Below are 16,073 nucleotides of genomic sequence, written 5' to 3'. Positions count from 1 at the left end.
ATCTAGAAAGGCAGCTAAGCTGCACACCCAAAGCCAGTGGGGTCTTTCTTTTACTGTGCACATTGCGGCCCAATGATATAATTGGGCACTGACTGCAGTGGAGAGCCGCTGCAGCTTCCCTGCTAGATGCAGGCTTGTCAGAAGAGGAATACTCAGCTCTAGACCTCATTACAGCCTTGGTCCAAACATGGATAAAAGAGGTGAATTCCAGAAGTGAGGTGAAAGTGACAGCCTTTGACATCAAGGCAGCATTTGACCATGTGGTATCAAGGAGCCCGAGTAAACTTGAAGTCAGTGGGAATCGGGGGAAAGCTCTCCACTGGCTGGAGTTCTATGGTTGGTTATGGTTGTTGAAGGCCAAAAATCTCAACCCAGGACATGGCTGCAGGAGTTCCTCAGGCCAGTGCCTTAGGCCCACCCACCTTCAGCTGCTTTATCAATGACCTTTCCTCCATCCTAAGGTCAGAAGTAGGGATGTCTGCTGATGATTGCACAGTGTTCAGTCCCATTTGTAACCCTCAGGTAATGAAGCAGTCTGTGCTCACACAGCAAGACCTGGACAACATTCAGGCTTGGGCTGATAAGTGCCAAGCCATGACCGTCTCAAACTAAAGAGAATCTAACCATCTCCCTTTGAATTTCAACAGCAGTACCATCACTGAATCACCCAACATCAACATCCTAGGGGTTACTATTGACCAGAAACTTAACTGGACCAGTGACATAAATACTGTGGCTGCAAGAGCAGGTCAGAGGCTGGGAATTCTGCAGCGAGTAACTCATCTCCTGTCTCCCCAGTGCCTGTCCACCATCTACAAGGCACAAGTCAGGAGTGTGATGGAATACTCTCCACTTGCCTGGATGGGTGCAGCTCCAACAACACTCAAGAAGCTCAACACCATCCAGGACAAAGCAGCCTGCTTGATTGGCACACCATCCACCACCTTCAACATTCACTCCCTTCACCACCGACGCACAATGGCAGCAGTGTGTACCATATAGAAGATGCACTGCAGCAACTCACCAAGGCTCCTTCGACAGCACTTTCCAAAGCCACGATCTCTGCTACCTAGAAGGACAAGGGAAACAGGAGCATGGGAACACCACCACCTGCAAGTTCCCCTCCATGTCACACACCATCCTGACTTGGAAATATATTGCCATTCTTTCACTGTCACTGGATCAAAATCCTGGAACTCCCTCCTTAACAGCACTGTGGATGTACTCATACCACAAGGACTGCAGCAGTTATAAAATGTGGCCCACTACCACCTTCTCAAAGGCAAAGAGGGCTGGGCAATAAATGTTGTATTGCCAGTGATACCAACATCCCATGAATGAATAAATAAAAACAAAGAAGCTATTCAAGTTAAGTTCCTTTGCTTTCCCTTATGGGGCCAGAAGGAGCAGGATTGCTCCTCTCAGCCCCCCAAGCAAGTTTTAGGCCTCCTGAAACAAAGACTTTTCTCCTTTCCTCTCGTACCGCAAGATGTCTCTACAGTAACCTTAGTGCTGCTGGATCGCCAACGGCCATTCTGCAGGCCGGTAGCTGCTTCCTGCCTGGAGCTAGTGCCATATTAATGAGGCTTGGCAGTTAAAATTGCCTTGGCTTCACTCTGCTGTGGGAGGAAATTAATTTGCCAGTGTACTGTCCCACCAAAAACCTGCTGTGACTTAAAATCCACCCATGGTTTTAGAAATGCAGATGCAGATTTTACGATTTAGGGCTCCTGGTGCAGGGCCTCGTATCGGATACAACATGTACCCAATTAACAACAACAGCATTTATTTATGTAGTGCCTTTAATGTAGTAAAACATCCCAAGGCACTTCAAAGGAGGCTTATCAAACAAAATTTGACACAAAGCCACATAAGATATTTGGGCAGATGACCAAAGAGGTAGGTTTTAAGGAGGATCTTAAAAGAGGAAAGAGGGGTTTAGGGAAGGAATTCCAGTGCTTAGATCAAAAAATGATGTGAACTGTGAATCATGGGCTCTCAGCTCACCACCCAAATTCCTAATATGGGCTCCTGCCACACCAGGAGCGCTACACCATAAAATTGATCCCGTAATGTGTTATTATATCTCCGGACTCATGGGTTCAGATTTTAAGATTTCACCTACTAGTTACCACCCAAATATCAATTCCAGAATCTGGCTCAACCCAACTCAAAACCTAAATGACTACAAGCCAAACAAAACCGTTAAGGTAGGAAGAGGATCACCTCTGCCATAACATAAACGTAAAATGACTCACATCACATACCAGGTGGCAGGTCGTCTCTGTTTACGGGTTTCTGGTAATTGACTCCATTCATCATGCAGTCTTATTGAGTGCACTGTGTTTCATTTTTGCCTTGCTCTGACTTTCCAGTTCAACTCAGAAGTTTTCCAAGTGCAAACAATTTGTTTTGCTATTGGCCTGAGAAGAAAACATTCTTGACCCAAATTTAGGAAAATCTAAAACTGAAAATCAGGTAATCTGTTTGTACGTGATAGAATAGATTTTAATCATTTTCCATATTCCCAACAAATTGGTGTCATTATGCATCACCGACAATGAGCAAGGTCAGTGGACAGCAAAGCTAAGATTGTTCTATGCTGAGGCTGTTGCGAAAAACAAAAGCAAAATACTGCAGATGCTGGAAATCCGAAATAAAAACAGAGAATAATGTTCCATGCAAGGTTATTGACCTGATATGCTAACTCTATTTCTCTCTCCACAGATGCTGCCAGATCTGCTGAGTATTCCCAGCATTTTTCATTGGGGAAAATACTTGCAATCCAAAAATACCTCTCCCAGTCCTCCCTTCCTCAGAGACACGCCTAGGATTGGGGAGTCTCTGGTGCCACACCATCTAGTATCTTTCCAGATTATAGTGCATTACGACTGTCCATGGTGATGCACTATATTTAACCTCAAATTTCATCACCACCCCCAACCCTCAACACCCCCCAACAAGCACTTGCATTACGATGAGTCAAAATTATATAGAAATTCCAATGTGGAAACAGGCTGCCTGACCCAAACAGTCTAAATTGGTGGTTATCCCCTACATGAGTGAAATTCCAAAACCCACATGTCTGCCGCAGCCCTAGTTCCCTTTATTCCCCTTTCCCACACTGATTATGCCATGTCTTAACTAGGTTCAGCATGTGTAGTGTTCATGTATAGGAACGTAGGAAAGGCAGTAAGCCATTCAATACTATTCTGCATGTACTGACATTCAGCCAGAGTGTGGCTGATCTGAACCTCCATTCTATTTGATCCATATCCCTTGATACACTTGGAATTAGAATTAGAACATTACAGCGCAGTACAGGCCCTTCGGCCCTCGATGTTGCGCCGACCTGTGAAACCATCTGACCTACACTATTCCATTTTCATCCATGTGTCTATCCAATGTCCACTTAAATGCCCTTAAAGTTGGCGAATCTACTACTGCTGCAGGCAGGGCGTTCCACGCCCTTACTACTCTCTGAGTAAAGAAACTACCTCTCACATCTGTCCTATATCTATCACCCCTCAACTTGAAGCTATGTCCCCTCGTGTTTGCCATCACCATCCGAGGAAAAAGACGCTCACTATCCACCCTATCTAACCCTCTGATTATCTTATATGTCTCTATTAAGTCACCTCTCCTCCTCCTTCTCTCCAACGAAAACAACCTCAAGTCCCTCAGCCTTTCCTCGTAAGACCTTCCCTCCATACCAGGCAACATCCTAGTAAATCTCCTCTGCACCCTTTCCATAGCTTCCACATCCTTCCTATAATGCGGTGACCAGAACTGCACGCAATACTCCAGGTGCGGTCTCACCAGAGTTTTGTACAGCTGCAGCATGACCTCGTGGCTCCGAAACTCGACCCCCCTACTAATAAAAGCTAACACACCATATGCCTTCTTAACACCCCTATTAACCTGGTTAGCAACCTTCAGGGATTTATGCACCTGGACACCAAGATCTCTCTGTTCATCTACACTACCAAGAATCTTCCCATTAGCCCAGTACTCTGCATTCCTGTTACTCCTTCCAAAGTGAATCACCTCACACTTTTCCGCATTAAACTCCATTTGCCATCTCTCAGCCCAGCTCTGCAGCCTATCTATGTCTCTCTGTACCCTACAACATCCTTCGGCACTATCCACAACTCCACCGACCTTAGTGTCATCTGCAAATTTACTAACCCACCCTTCTACACCCTCTTCCAGGTCATTTATAAAAATGACAAACAGCAGTGGCCCCAAAACAGATCCTTGCGGTACACCACTAGTAACTAAACTCCAGGATGAACATTTGCCATCAACCACCACCCTCTGTCTTCTTTCAGCTAGCCAATTTCTGATCCAAAGCTCTAAATCACCTTCAACCCCATACTTCCGTATTTTCTGCAATAGCCTACCGTGGGGAACCTTATCAAACGCCTTACTGAAATCCATATACACCACATCCACTGCTTTACCCTCATCCACCTGTTTGGTCACCTTCTCGAAAAACTCAATAAGGTTTGTGAGGCACGACCTACCCGTCACAAAACCGTGCTGACTATCTCTAATGTACTTATTCTTTTCAAGATGATTATAAATCCTGTCTCTTATAACCTTCTCCAACATTTTACCCACAACCGAAGTAAGGCTCACAGGTCTATAATTACCAGGGCTGTCTCTACTCCCCTTCTTGAACAAGGGGACAACATTTGCAATCCTCCAGTCTTCCGGCACTATTCCTGTCGACAATGACGACATAAAGATCAAGGACAAAGGCTCTGCAATCTCCTCCCTAGCTTCCCAGAGAATCCTAGGATAAATCCCATCTGGCCCAGGGGACTTATCTATTTTCACACTTTCCAAAATTGCTAACACCTCCTCCTTGTGAACCTCAATCCCATCTAGCCTCGTAGCCTGAATCTCAGTATTCTCAACAACATTTTCTTTCTCTACTGTAAATACTGACGCAAAATATTCATTTAACACTTCCCCTATCTCCTCTGATTCCACACACAACTTCCCACTACTATCCTTGATTGGCCCTAATCTAACTCTAGTCATTCTTTTATTCCTGATATACCTATAGAAAGCCTTAGGGTTTTCCCTGATCCGATCCGCCAATGACTTCTCGTGTCCTCTCCTTGCTCTTCTTAGCTCTCCCTTTAGATCCTTCCTGGCTAGCTTGAAGCTCTCAAGCGCCCTAACTGAGCCTTCACGTCTCATCCTAACATAAGCCTTCTTCTTCCTCTTGACAAGCGCTTCAACTTCTTTAGTAAACCACGGCTCCCTCGCACGACAACTTCCTCCCTGCCTCACAGGTACATACTTATCAAGGACACGCAGTAGCTGCTCCTTGAATAAGCTCCACATTTCGATTGTTCCCATCCCCTGCAGTTTCCTTCCCCATCCTACGCATCCTAAATCTTGCCTAATCGCATCATAATTTCCTTTCCCCCAGTTATAATTCTTGCCCTGCGGTATATACCTGTCCCTGCCCATCGCTAAGGTAAACCTAACCGAATTGTGATCACTATCACCAAAGTGCTCACCTACATCTAAATCTAACACCTGGCCGGGTTCATTTCCCAGTACCAAATCCAATGTGGCATCGCCCCTGGTTGGCCTGTCTACATACTGTGTCAGAAAACCCTCCTGCACACACTGGACAAAAACTGACCCATCTAAAGTACTCGAACTATAGTATTTCCAGTCGATATTTGGAAAGTTAAAGTCCCCCATAACAACTACCCTGTTACTCTCACCCCTGTCGAGAATCATCTTCGCTATCCTTTCCTCTACATCTCTGGAACTATTCAGAGGTCTATAAAAGACTCCCAACAGGGTAACCTCACCTCTCCTGTTTCTAACCTCAGCCCATACTACCTCAGTAGACGAGTCCTCAAACGTCCTTTCTGTCGCTGTAATACTCTCCTTGATTAACAATGCCACACCCCCCCCTCTTTTACCATCTTCTCTGTTCTTACTGAAACATCTAAATCCCGGAATCTGCAACATCCATTCCTGCCCCTGCTCTACCCATGTCTCCGAAATGGCCACTACATCGATATCCCAGGTACCAACCCATGCTGCAAGCTCACCCACCTTATTCCGGATGCTCCTGGCGTTGAAATAGACACACTTTAAACCAGGTTCTTGCTTGCCAGTGCCCTCTTGCGTCCTTGTAACCATATCCCTGACCTCACTACTCTCAACATCCTGTACACTGGCACTACAATTTAGGTTCCCATTCCCCTGCTGAATTAGTTTAAACCCCCCCGAAGAGCACTAGCAAACCTCCCCCCCAGGATATTGGTACCCCTCTGGTTCAGGTGAAGACCATCCTGTTTGTAGAGGTCCCACCTACCCCAGAAAGAGCCCCAATTATCCAGGAAACCAAAACCCTCCCTCCTGCACCATCCCTGCAGCCACGTGTTCAACTCCTCTCTCTCCCTATTCCTCGCTTCGCTATCACGTGGCACGGGCAACAACCCAGAGATAACAACTCTGTTTGTTCTCGCTCTAAGCTTCCACCCTAGCTCCCTAAATTTCTGTCTTAAATCCCCATCTCTCTTCCTACCTATGTCGTTGGTGCCTATGTGGACCACGACTTGGGGCTGCTCCCCCTCCCCATTAAGGATCCCAAAAACATGATCCGAGACATCATGAACCCTGGCACCTGGGAGGCAACATACCAACCGTGAGTCTCTCTCGTTCCCACAGAACCTCCTATCTGTTCCCCTAACTATGGAGTCCCCAATGACTAATGTTCTGCTCCTCTTCCCCCTTCCCTTCTGAGCAACAGGGACAGACTCTGTGCCAGATATCTGTACCCCATTGCTTACCCCTGGTAAGTCGTCCCCCGCAACAGTATCCAAAACGGTATACCTGTTGTTGAGGGAAACGGCCACAGGGGATCCCTGCACTGCCTGCTGGTTCCCTCTCCTTCCCCTGACGGTAACCCATCTACCTACTTCTTTTACCTGAGGTGTGACTACCTCCCCATAACTCCTCTCAATAACCTCCTCCGCCTCCCGAATGATCCGAAGTTCATCCAGCTCCAGCTCCCTAACGCGGTTCTCGAGGAGCTGGAGTTGGGTGCACTTCCCACAGATGCAGTCAGCAGGGACACTCTTGGCGACCCTTACCTCCCACATTCTGCAGGAGGAACATACAACTGCCTTAACCTCCATTCCCACTATTCCAAATTCCCAACAAATCTACTGAAAAACCAAAAAAAAACAAAAAGTCAAAACTCGTTAGGTTAGCAATCCAACGGACAGAACTTCCTAAATAAAAAGCTTACCTTATCAACACACCAGAGTCCTTTTTTTTTGGTTAGAGGAGGAGGGTGGGTGGGAGACACTACACGTGTAGTGTCTCGGGTACAGCCACCACACAAATATATACCTTTTTCCTTACCCAGCACTCCCCTGGTCCTCCGAAAACAAAAGGGAATTCACTTTTAAACTTACGCTGAAATTGACTTCACAGCTGTAAGCCCGTTCACGCACCTCCGTTGCTATCCAAGCTGCAGTCACCGAAACTAACAAAAATCTATCAATCTCTGTCTTAAAAATTTCAATTGACCCAGTATCCACAACCTTTGGGTGGAGAGAGTTCCAAACTTCCAGTGCCCATTATGTGAAATAGTGCTTCTTGATTCCACTGCTAAATGGCTTAATTTAAGCTTTAATTTTAAGACAATGCCCTCTTGTTCTGGATTCCTCCACCAGAGGGAACAGTTTTTCTGTATCCACTCCATCAAACCTCTTTACATTTTAAGGACCTCAATTAGATTTCCCCTCAACCTTCTAAACTCAAGCCAAGTTTATGCAACCCAGCTGAATATTTAACCCTTTAAGTACCATTCTGGTAAATCTGCACTGTACCTCTTCCAAGGCAAGTATATCCTTCCTGAGTGCTGTGCACAAAACCAAATGCATTACTGCAGATGGGGAATGACCAAGGCTCTGTACAACTGAAGCATTACTTCCTCGCCCTTGTAATTCATTATTTTTGATTTGGATTACTTTTTGTACATGTACACTAACATTCAGTGATTGTGCACTAAAAGCTAGTGCACAGGTACAAAGAAGCTCGTGGAATATTGACCAATATGTCCACTTAACCATTTATTTACTTTTTTGATACACACAACTTTACTCAAGGCTATGATTTTAAGATTCTGATGTCATTTTGGGGTAGTAAGTTATACTTACTGTCGTCACATTTATAGCATGTGTTCTTATTGCATACGTTTACCATTACACTAAAATACCAAACAGAGGAGCTCTCCCCGTCACCTTCCTCCTCTTTGCGATGCTCAGTTCAATAAATTATTGCTAGAGCCCCCAACCACAGTTAGAATCTGTGTAACTGTTGCATAGTGAGCAATGCTAGTTCACACTGACTTTAACATTTGGTCTTATTCTTTTGATAGGTTATGGGTTAGAGGTGGATATGTGGGCCACTGGTGTGATCCTGTATATCCTGCTGTGTGGCTTTCCTCCATTTCGCAGTCTGGAGCGAGACCAAGAAGAGTTATTTGAAATCATCCAACTTGGCGAATATGAATTCCTCTCTCCATATTGGGACAGTATTTCTGATGGTGAGCTTTATTTATTTCAGGCTGTGGATAGTTGGTGTAATCAGCGGAATGGCACTGAGTTCACAGATATTTTGTCTGCAATTTGAAGCCGTAATGCAGATTAATGACAAGAGTTGCTTCTATGTTATTTTTTCTGGTTACTACCTTTACACCAACAAAGTATGTCGAACTGGCACTATTATTGCTGAACTTAGCAGCATGGGAAAATGGAGTTTAATTCTTGCCCCTCCCTCAGCGGAAGATTTGGAATTCTATGCCACTGTGGCAGGGCTGTGTAAAGTTTGTGTGCTGGGAAGCTTAGATGAGTATCATGGAACCTCAGGGCAACATATAGAGGGTGAAATTCAATTTTGGCAAGAGTACAAAACTGGCAGTGGTATATCAGCCTCCATTGTACCTCCCGCCTGAATTTACATATCACGGAAGCCAAGTTTTATACTCCTGCCTATGTTGAATTTCACTCCAATAATGTTTAAATCCCCTTCCATTAATATGTGCATATCTCTAGTTTTTGATAATAACACATGCTCTGATTTTGGGAAAATAATGCTTTCCGCACCTTCAGAAGCCAGCATTGGCTTAGTGTTAGTGTTCTTGGCTCTTAGTCACAAGATCATGGGTTGAATCCCCACTCTAGTTAGTTAAGCACATAACCTTAGCTGACATTTCATAGCAGTACTCATTGAATTCTGCACTGTCAGATTATTGTTTCCTCAATGAGGAGTTAAACTGAGGCCCTATCAGCCCTCTCAGGTTGTTTTTCTCATTCATTCATGGGATGTGAACATCGCTGGCAAAGTCAGCATTTATTGCTCATCCCTAATTGCCCTTGAGAAGGTGATGGTGAGCTACCTTCTTGAACCACTACAGTCCATGTGGTGTAGATACACCCACAGTGCTGTTAAGGAGGGAGTTCCAGGATTTTGACCCAGTGGCAATGAAGGAAAGGCGATGTACTTCCAAGTCAGGATGGGGTGTGGCTTGGAGGGGAACTTGCAGGTGGTGGTGTTCCCGTGCATTGGCTGCCCTTGTCCTTTTAGGTGGCAGAGGTAGGTAGATTTGGAAGGTGCTGTCAAAGGAGCCTTGGCGAGTTGCTGCAGTGCATCTTGTAGATGGTACATACTGCTGCCACTGTGCGTCGGTGGTGGATGGGGTGTTGATCAAGTGGGCTACTTTGTTCTAGATGGTGTTGAGCTTCTTGAGTGTTGTTGGAGCTGCACCCATCCAGGCAAGTGGATAGTATTCCATCACACTCCTAACTTGTGCCTTGTAGATGGTGGACAGGCTTTGGGGAGTCAGGAGGTGCAGAATTCCCAGCCTCTGACCTGCTCTTGTAGCTGCAGTATTTATATGTCTGGTCCAGTTAATTTTCTGGTCAATGGAAACTCCCAAGATGTTGATGGTGGGAGATTCAGCAATGGTAATGCCGTTGAACATCAAGGGGAGATGGTTAGATTCTCTCTTTTTGGAGATGGTCATTGCCTGGCACTTGTGTGGTGCGGATGTTACTTGCCACTTATCAGCCCAAGTGTGAAAGTTGTCCAGGACTTGCTGCATGTGGACATGGGCTGCTTCAGTATCTGAGAAGTTGTGAATGGAACTGAACACTGTACAATCATCACTTCTGACCTTATGATGGAGGGAAAGTCATTGATGAATTAGCTGAAGATGGTTAGGCCTAGGACACTACTCTGAGGAACTTCTGTCGTGATGTCCTGGGGCTGACATGATTGGCCTCCAACAACCACAGCCATCTTCCTTTGCACTATGTATGATTCCAGCCATTGGAGAGTTTTCCCTTTGATTACCGTTGATTTCAAATTTGATAGGGCTGCTTGATACCATACTCAGTCAAATGCTGCCTTGATGTCAAGGGCAGTCACTCTCACCTCACCTCTGGAGTTCAGCTCTTTTGTTCATGTTTGGAACAAGGCTGTAACGAGGTCAGGAGCCAAGTGGTCCTGACGGAAACCAAACTGAGCACCGGTGAGCAGGTTATTGCTGAGCAAGTGCTGCTTGATAGCACTGTCAACGACAGCTTCCATCACTTTGCTGATGATTGGGAGTAGACTGATGGGCGGTGATTGGCCAAGTTGGATTTGTTCCGCGTTTAGTGGACAGGGCATACCTGGGCAATTTTCCACATTATCGGGTAGATGCCAGTGTTGTAGCTGTACTGGAACAGCTTAGCTAGGTGTGCAGCTAGTTCTGGAGTACAAGTCTTCAGTACTACAGCTGGGATGTTGTCAGGGCCCATAGCCTTTGCTGTATCCAGTGTCTTCAGCCATTTCTTGATATCACGTGGAGTGAATTGAATTGGCCGAAGACTGACATCTGTGATGCTGGGGACCTCAAGAGGAAGCCAAGATGTATCATTCACTTGGCACTTCTGGCTGAAGGTGGATGCAAATGCTTCAGCTATGTCTTTTGCACTGATGTGATGGGCTGCCCCATCACTGAGAATGGGGTTGTTTGTGGAGCCTCCTTCTCCAGTTAGTTAATTGTCCACCACCATTCATGACTGGATGTGGCAGGACTGCAGAGCTTAGATCTGATCCATTGGTTGCGGGATCGCTTTGTTTGTCTATCACATGCTGCTTCCACTATTTAGCATGCAAGTAGTTCTGTGTTGTCGCTTCACCAGCTTGGCATCTCATTTTTAGGTATGCCTGGTGCTGCCCCTGGCATGCCCTTCTGCACTCCTCATTGAACCAGGGTTGATCCTGTTATGACCAAGGCGGGAGGAGTGCACTGATTTTTCTAGTTCCACTTCTCTTCAGGTCACAACATATATTTAAATTTTTACTCAGTTACCGATATGGTCAATCATATATTCTACTCTTTATCCCAGAATAAAATACACCTACCAGGTTTCTTTAATAAACAACAAAATTATCAGTTTATTATAAAACAAGACATACCCAGTAACGAAGCAAAGCATTAACACACAGATTGAAAAATTAAAGTTCCCTTTTTACCTCAGCATCTCACACATACACATACATACACACTCACCAGTTAACCGACAAATAAAGAGATTTTCTGTTTAGAGCTCTGTTACAAAGAAAAGACAAAAAAGAATACTTGGGTCAAATACTTGCAAATTCTTGAAGAAAAAAAGAGAAGATATGGAAAGATGTCAGTTGCCCCTTTTTGGTTTGTGACGTCCAGATATACGGTCATGGGTCACAGGGATCCTTTTCTGGAGCAATTCGTTCAGGCGGCGTTGAGTATTTATCCGGCATGTTTTTCTAGCATCTCAGGAGAAATGTGGCACCTGGGGTTTCAGGCAGGCCTTTCAGGAGGAATGCATAATCAATTTTTCAATTTCTTACACTCGCTTCTAAGAGCTACGCCAAAAGATGGAAAAGGCTTTTCAAAGAAATGGAACAGGCTGAACTGGGGTTTTGTCCTTCAGGTTGATTTTTAAACTCCTTCCAAACACTGTCCATACGCCAACTGACTGTCAAAGCAAAACTAAAACCATATCTCAAGAGCCAAGCCTCCTGACCTCTAAAAACCTTAACCTGTCACTTCCCTGTAAACATCTTTCCCAAGCCAAAAAGTTCCTGTTGGATACTTATCTGAAAACAGGTAACTTCCAGTAAGGGTTGATTACAAACCAAGTCCAAAAGACCTTCTGATGACCCCTTTTAAAAAAAAAAGTCCAGCATCTATGGAATCCATTTTTCAGTTTTAAAACACAAGTCCTCAAGATTTAACAAAAATATGGAAGCACTTTCGTAACAATCCCCCAGCTTGATGGTAATTGTAGAGTGAGGGATATGCTGGGCCATGAGGTTACAGATTGTGGTTGAAAACAATTCTGCTGTTGATGGCCCACAGCACCTCATGGATACCCAGTTTTGAACTGCTAGATCTGTTCTGATTCTATCCCATGTAGAATAATGGTAGTGCCACACAACACAATGGAGGGTATCCTCAATGTGAAGAAGGGACTGCGTCTCCACAAGGACTGTGTTATAGAGAGATACAGCACTGAAACAGGCCCTTCAGCCCACTGAGTCTGTGCACATCCCCACCATTCTCCTACCACCTAACTACACTAGGGGCAATTTACAATGGCCAATTTACCTATCAACCTGCAAGTCTTTGGCTGTGGGAGGAAACCAGAGCACCCGGCAGAAACCCACACAGTCACAGGGAGAACTTGCAAAGTCCACACAGGCAGTACCCAGAACTGAACCCAGGTCGCTGGAGCTGTGAGGCTGCAGTGCTAACCACTGCGCCACCCTGTGTGGTAGTCACTCCTGACAATGTTGAAAATGCTGGTCCCTTTAACTAACCAGGACTTACATCAGAGTTAATAGAGAGCAGATGATGCTCATTGCAGCTTGTATTTAATGGCTGGGTCCCCCCACTCCACTCCCCCCCTGTCAGGAGGGAGTTACTTCTGGACAGGTTGTTAGTCCAGAAGGGAAGAGTGGAAACTGGTATTTGTACTGGATTGAGAATAAAACAGTTGTGGATCACAGACTGTCTCCTTCTTCCTGAGTTTGGTGAATGGATGTTTGCCAATTGATCAACTCCTACCAATACTGTCATGGACAGATGCATCTGTGACAGGGAGATTGGTGAGGTCAAGTAAGTTTTTCCCTCTTGTTGGCTCCCTCACTGCCTGATGTAGGAGAAGTCTGGCAGCTATGTTCTTCAGGACTTGGCCAGCTCGGTCAGTAGCTACCGTACCATTCTTGGTGATGGACATTGAAGTCCAAGTGGTGTTCAGCACGGTGGACATAAAAGATCCCAATGGAACTATTTGAAGAAGAGCAGGGATTTTCTCCAAATTGGCCAATATTTATCCCTCAATCAGTTGACTTTTTACTGTTATAATTCCTCCAGTGCATTGTTTATTTCATCACGGCTCCTTCCAAGCATAACAACAGTCAGTGCCGGCCAATATCCTATCTAGCCATGTACAGTCAGTGCCAGCCAATATTCTAGTCTAGCCGTGTACACTGAGTGGTGGCCAGTTTCCTAGTCCAGCTGTGTACATTCGCTGCTGACTAATATCCTAGTCCAATGTGCACAGTCAGTCCCAGAGAGCACCCTCGTCTAGCCATGCACAGTCAGTGGCAGCCGATATCCTAGTTCACCTGTGTAGGCTCAGTATCGACCAATATCTTAGTCTAACATGTACAGGCAGTGGTGCTATATTTCCTACTTCAGCCATGTACAATCAGTGCATGCCAGTAATCTATTCCAGCCTGTACCATCATTACCAATCAGCATTGATCTCCAACATGTACAGTCAATGACGACCAGTGTCCTAGTCGAGCCATGCAAATTCAGTCACAGCCAATAGGTTAGTTTAGCTGTGTACATGCTGTGGCTGCCAGTATCATACTCCAGCCATGCACAGTCAGTGCTGACCACAATCCTAGTCCAATCAGTGCCACCCAATATGATAGTCTAACCTTGTAGTCAGTGCTGCCTAATATCCTAGTCTAACAGTGTATTAGTCAGTGCCAGCCAATATCCTAGTCTAACCTTGTACAGTCAGTGCTGGCCAATATCCTAGTCTAACCTTGTACAGTCAGTGCCAGCCAATATCCTAGTCTAACCTTGTACAGTCAGTGCCGGCCAATATCCAAGTCTAACCTTGTACAGTCAGTGCCAGCCAATATCCTAGTCTAACCTTGTACAGTCAGTGCTGGCCAATATCCTAGTCTAACCTTGCACAGTCAGTACCAGCCAATATCCTAGTCTAACCTTGTACAGTCTGTACCGGCCAACATCCTAGTCTAACCTTGTACAGTCAGTGCCGGCCAATATCCTAGTCTAACCTTGTACGGTCAGTGCCTGCCAATATCCTAGTCTAAACTTGCCAGCTGGTATCCTTTTTCTCGATGTAAAATGATAGGTAGTAGCAACTTGAAAACTATGTAGCCTTTCTGTCAAGTAGCCAACTTGAAATCTGTAATAGATGCTTTTCTGTACTTGTTTCACCAGTTAGTTTATTAATGAGTTTCAACTGCAGGGTATTATAATCAAATCACGGACAATTCTACAAGATTGTAATCTTGTTGTGCTCTTCTTCAAAGTGTCACTGGATGTTTTATGCCTTCCTGAGGGGGAAGATAGGGTGTTGGTTTAATGTGCTATCTGAAAATGTCAATTGTGAAAATGCAAAATCTGACAATGCAACGATCCTTCTGTAGCATACGCAAATGTTTTTTTACATTGTATGTTCAAGTCCATAGTGAGGCCTGAACTCATAATTTTCTGATTTAGAGATGAGTGTCTCCCAACTGAGCCAAGCTGACACCAGTTAACAAATGAGTACTTATCTGCTATTACAAGTTATAGGTAGCAAATACATCAAAGAATGGAAACTGTGAGCTCTGCGCTCAATATATGCTCCAGGCAGGCCGACTCCACTTCAGGAGTCCGCAACTGGAAAAGCTACCTTCCAAAATTGTCGCCTTATGTCATTGGGTTTTGTGCTAGTGCTTCAGTGGTAGATGACACGATTTGGATGATTGTTTATTTCGTGGTCTGCTTTGGTCAGGTGCTAAGGATCTTGTGAGCAAGCTTCTGGTGGTGAACCCCAGAAATCGGTACACCGCACAGCAAGTCCTCCAGCATGCTTGGATTTGGTCAGCAGCCAAAAGGAACAGCCACAACTTGCAGAGGGAAGTAAGTATGAACATCGGGCAACATTTCAGGAGCTGCCATCGTCGTGAGATTCTGAACTCTTTCGTAGAGCCAGCATCTGATGACTGAAACTCTAAAGTGCCCAGCTTCTAACAAAGGCACAATTGACTACAAGCATTTGATTTTCATAAATGAATGTATCTGGACTAGCCAAAAGAAATAGATGCTATATATGAAACCATTGAACCATTGAACTTGTGACAATGCTGTAATTTTAGACACGGCTGTATTTAGTATTGTTAATAGTAGTGGGAGGGGAGATCCCTTGCCTACTCATGCAAATTTTCAGCCAAACTGAGGCACGCATGGGTTGAAATAAAAACAGAAAGTGCTGGAAATACTCAGCAGATCTGGCAGCATCTGTGGAGAGAGAAACAGAGTTAACGTTTCAAGTCTGTGACCTTTTATCAGAACTGGGTTGAAACTGGCCTCTCCCCTCACTTCTGGAGTGCATGGAACTGATGGTGTAAAACAGATTAAACCATATGCAGGAGGAAGCATTTTAAGAATATTTAAGATAGGGAAATGCAGTCTATTATATTTCAGGGCATTTAAGCAAATTGAAAATAGCAGATAAAAAGACCAGTTGTTCCATCAAGCCAGCATCATTACCTCCAATACTCCCCACCCAACAGCAGCTACACAATCTCATGCGCGAGGCAAAATTATATTTTTTTAAACTCCCTAGGCTTATTCAGGCCAAAAAGAAATCAGTGCAAAAGGAATTCTACAAAATTCCTCCCCAACCTCCAGATATGAAAACAATTTCCAGGAGACCACAGCGATCTTGTGGCGCATC

The 16,073-nt window shown here is 44.9% G+C and overlaps 1 protein-coding gene across 1 annotated transcript in view; it reads left to right on the top strand.

Moving 5' to 3' along the window:
• LOC137370286 (serine/threonine-protein kinase DCLK3-like) overlaps positions 1–15,343 on the top strand; it is an 85,339-nt gene extending 69,996 nt beyond the window's left edge. The window contains exons 4-5 of the mRNA XM_068032664.1: positions 8,429–8,596; positions 15,129–15,343. Coding sequence (XP_067888765.1) covers positions 8,429–8,596; positions 15,129–15,343 — 383 coding nt within the window. The remainder of the gene's footprint in view (positions 1–8,428; positions 8,597–15,128) is intronic.
• Positions 15,344–16,073: the final 730 nt, after the last annotated feature.

The sequence above is a fragment of the Heterodontus francisci genome, chromosome 5 (assembly GCF_036365525.1).
Source record: "Heterodontus francisci isolate sHetFra1 chromosome 5, sHetFra1.hap1, whole genome shotgun sequence".
Classification (NCBI taxonomy): Eukaryota; Metazoa; Chordata; class Chondrichthyes; order Heterodontiformes; family Heterodontidae; genus Heterodontus; species Heterodontus francisci.
Note: the sequence above shows the minus strand (reverse complement) of the source record. Positions and strands in the feature narration are given on the sequence as shown.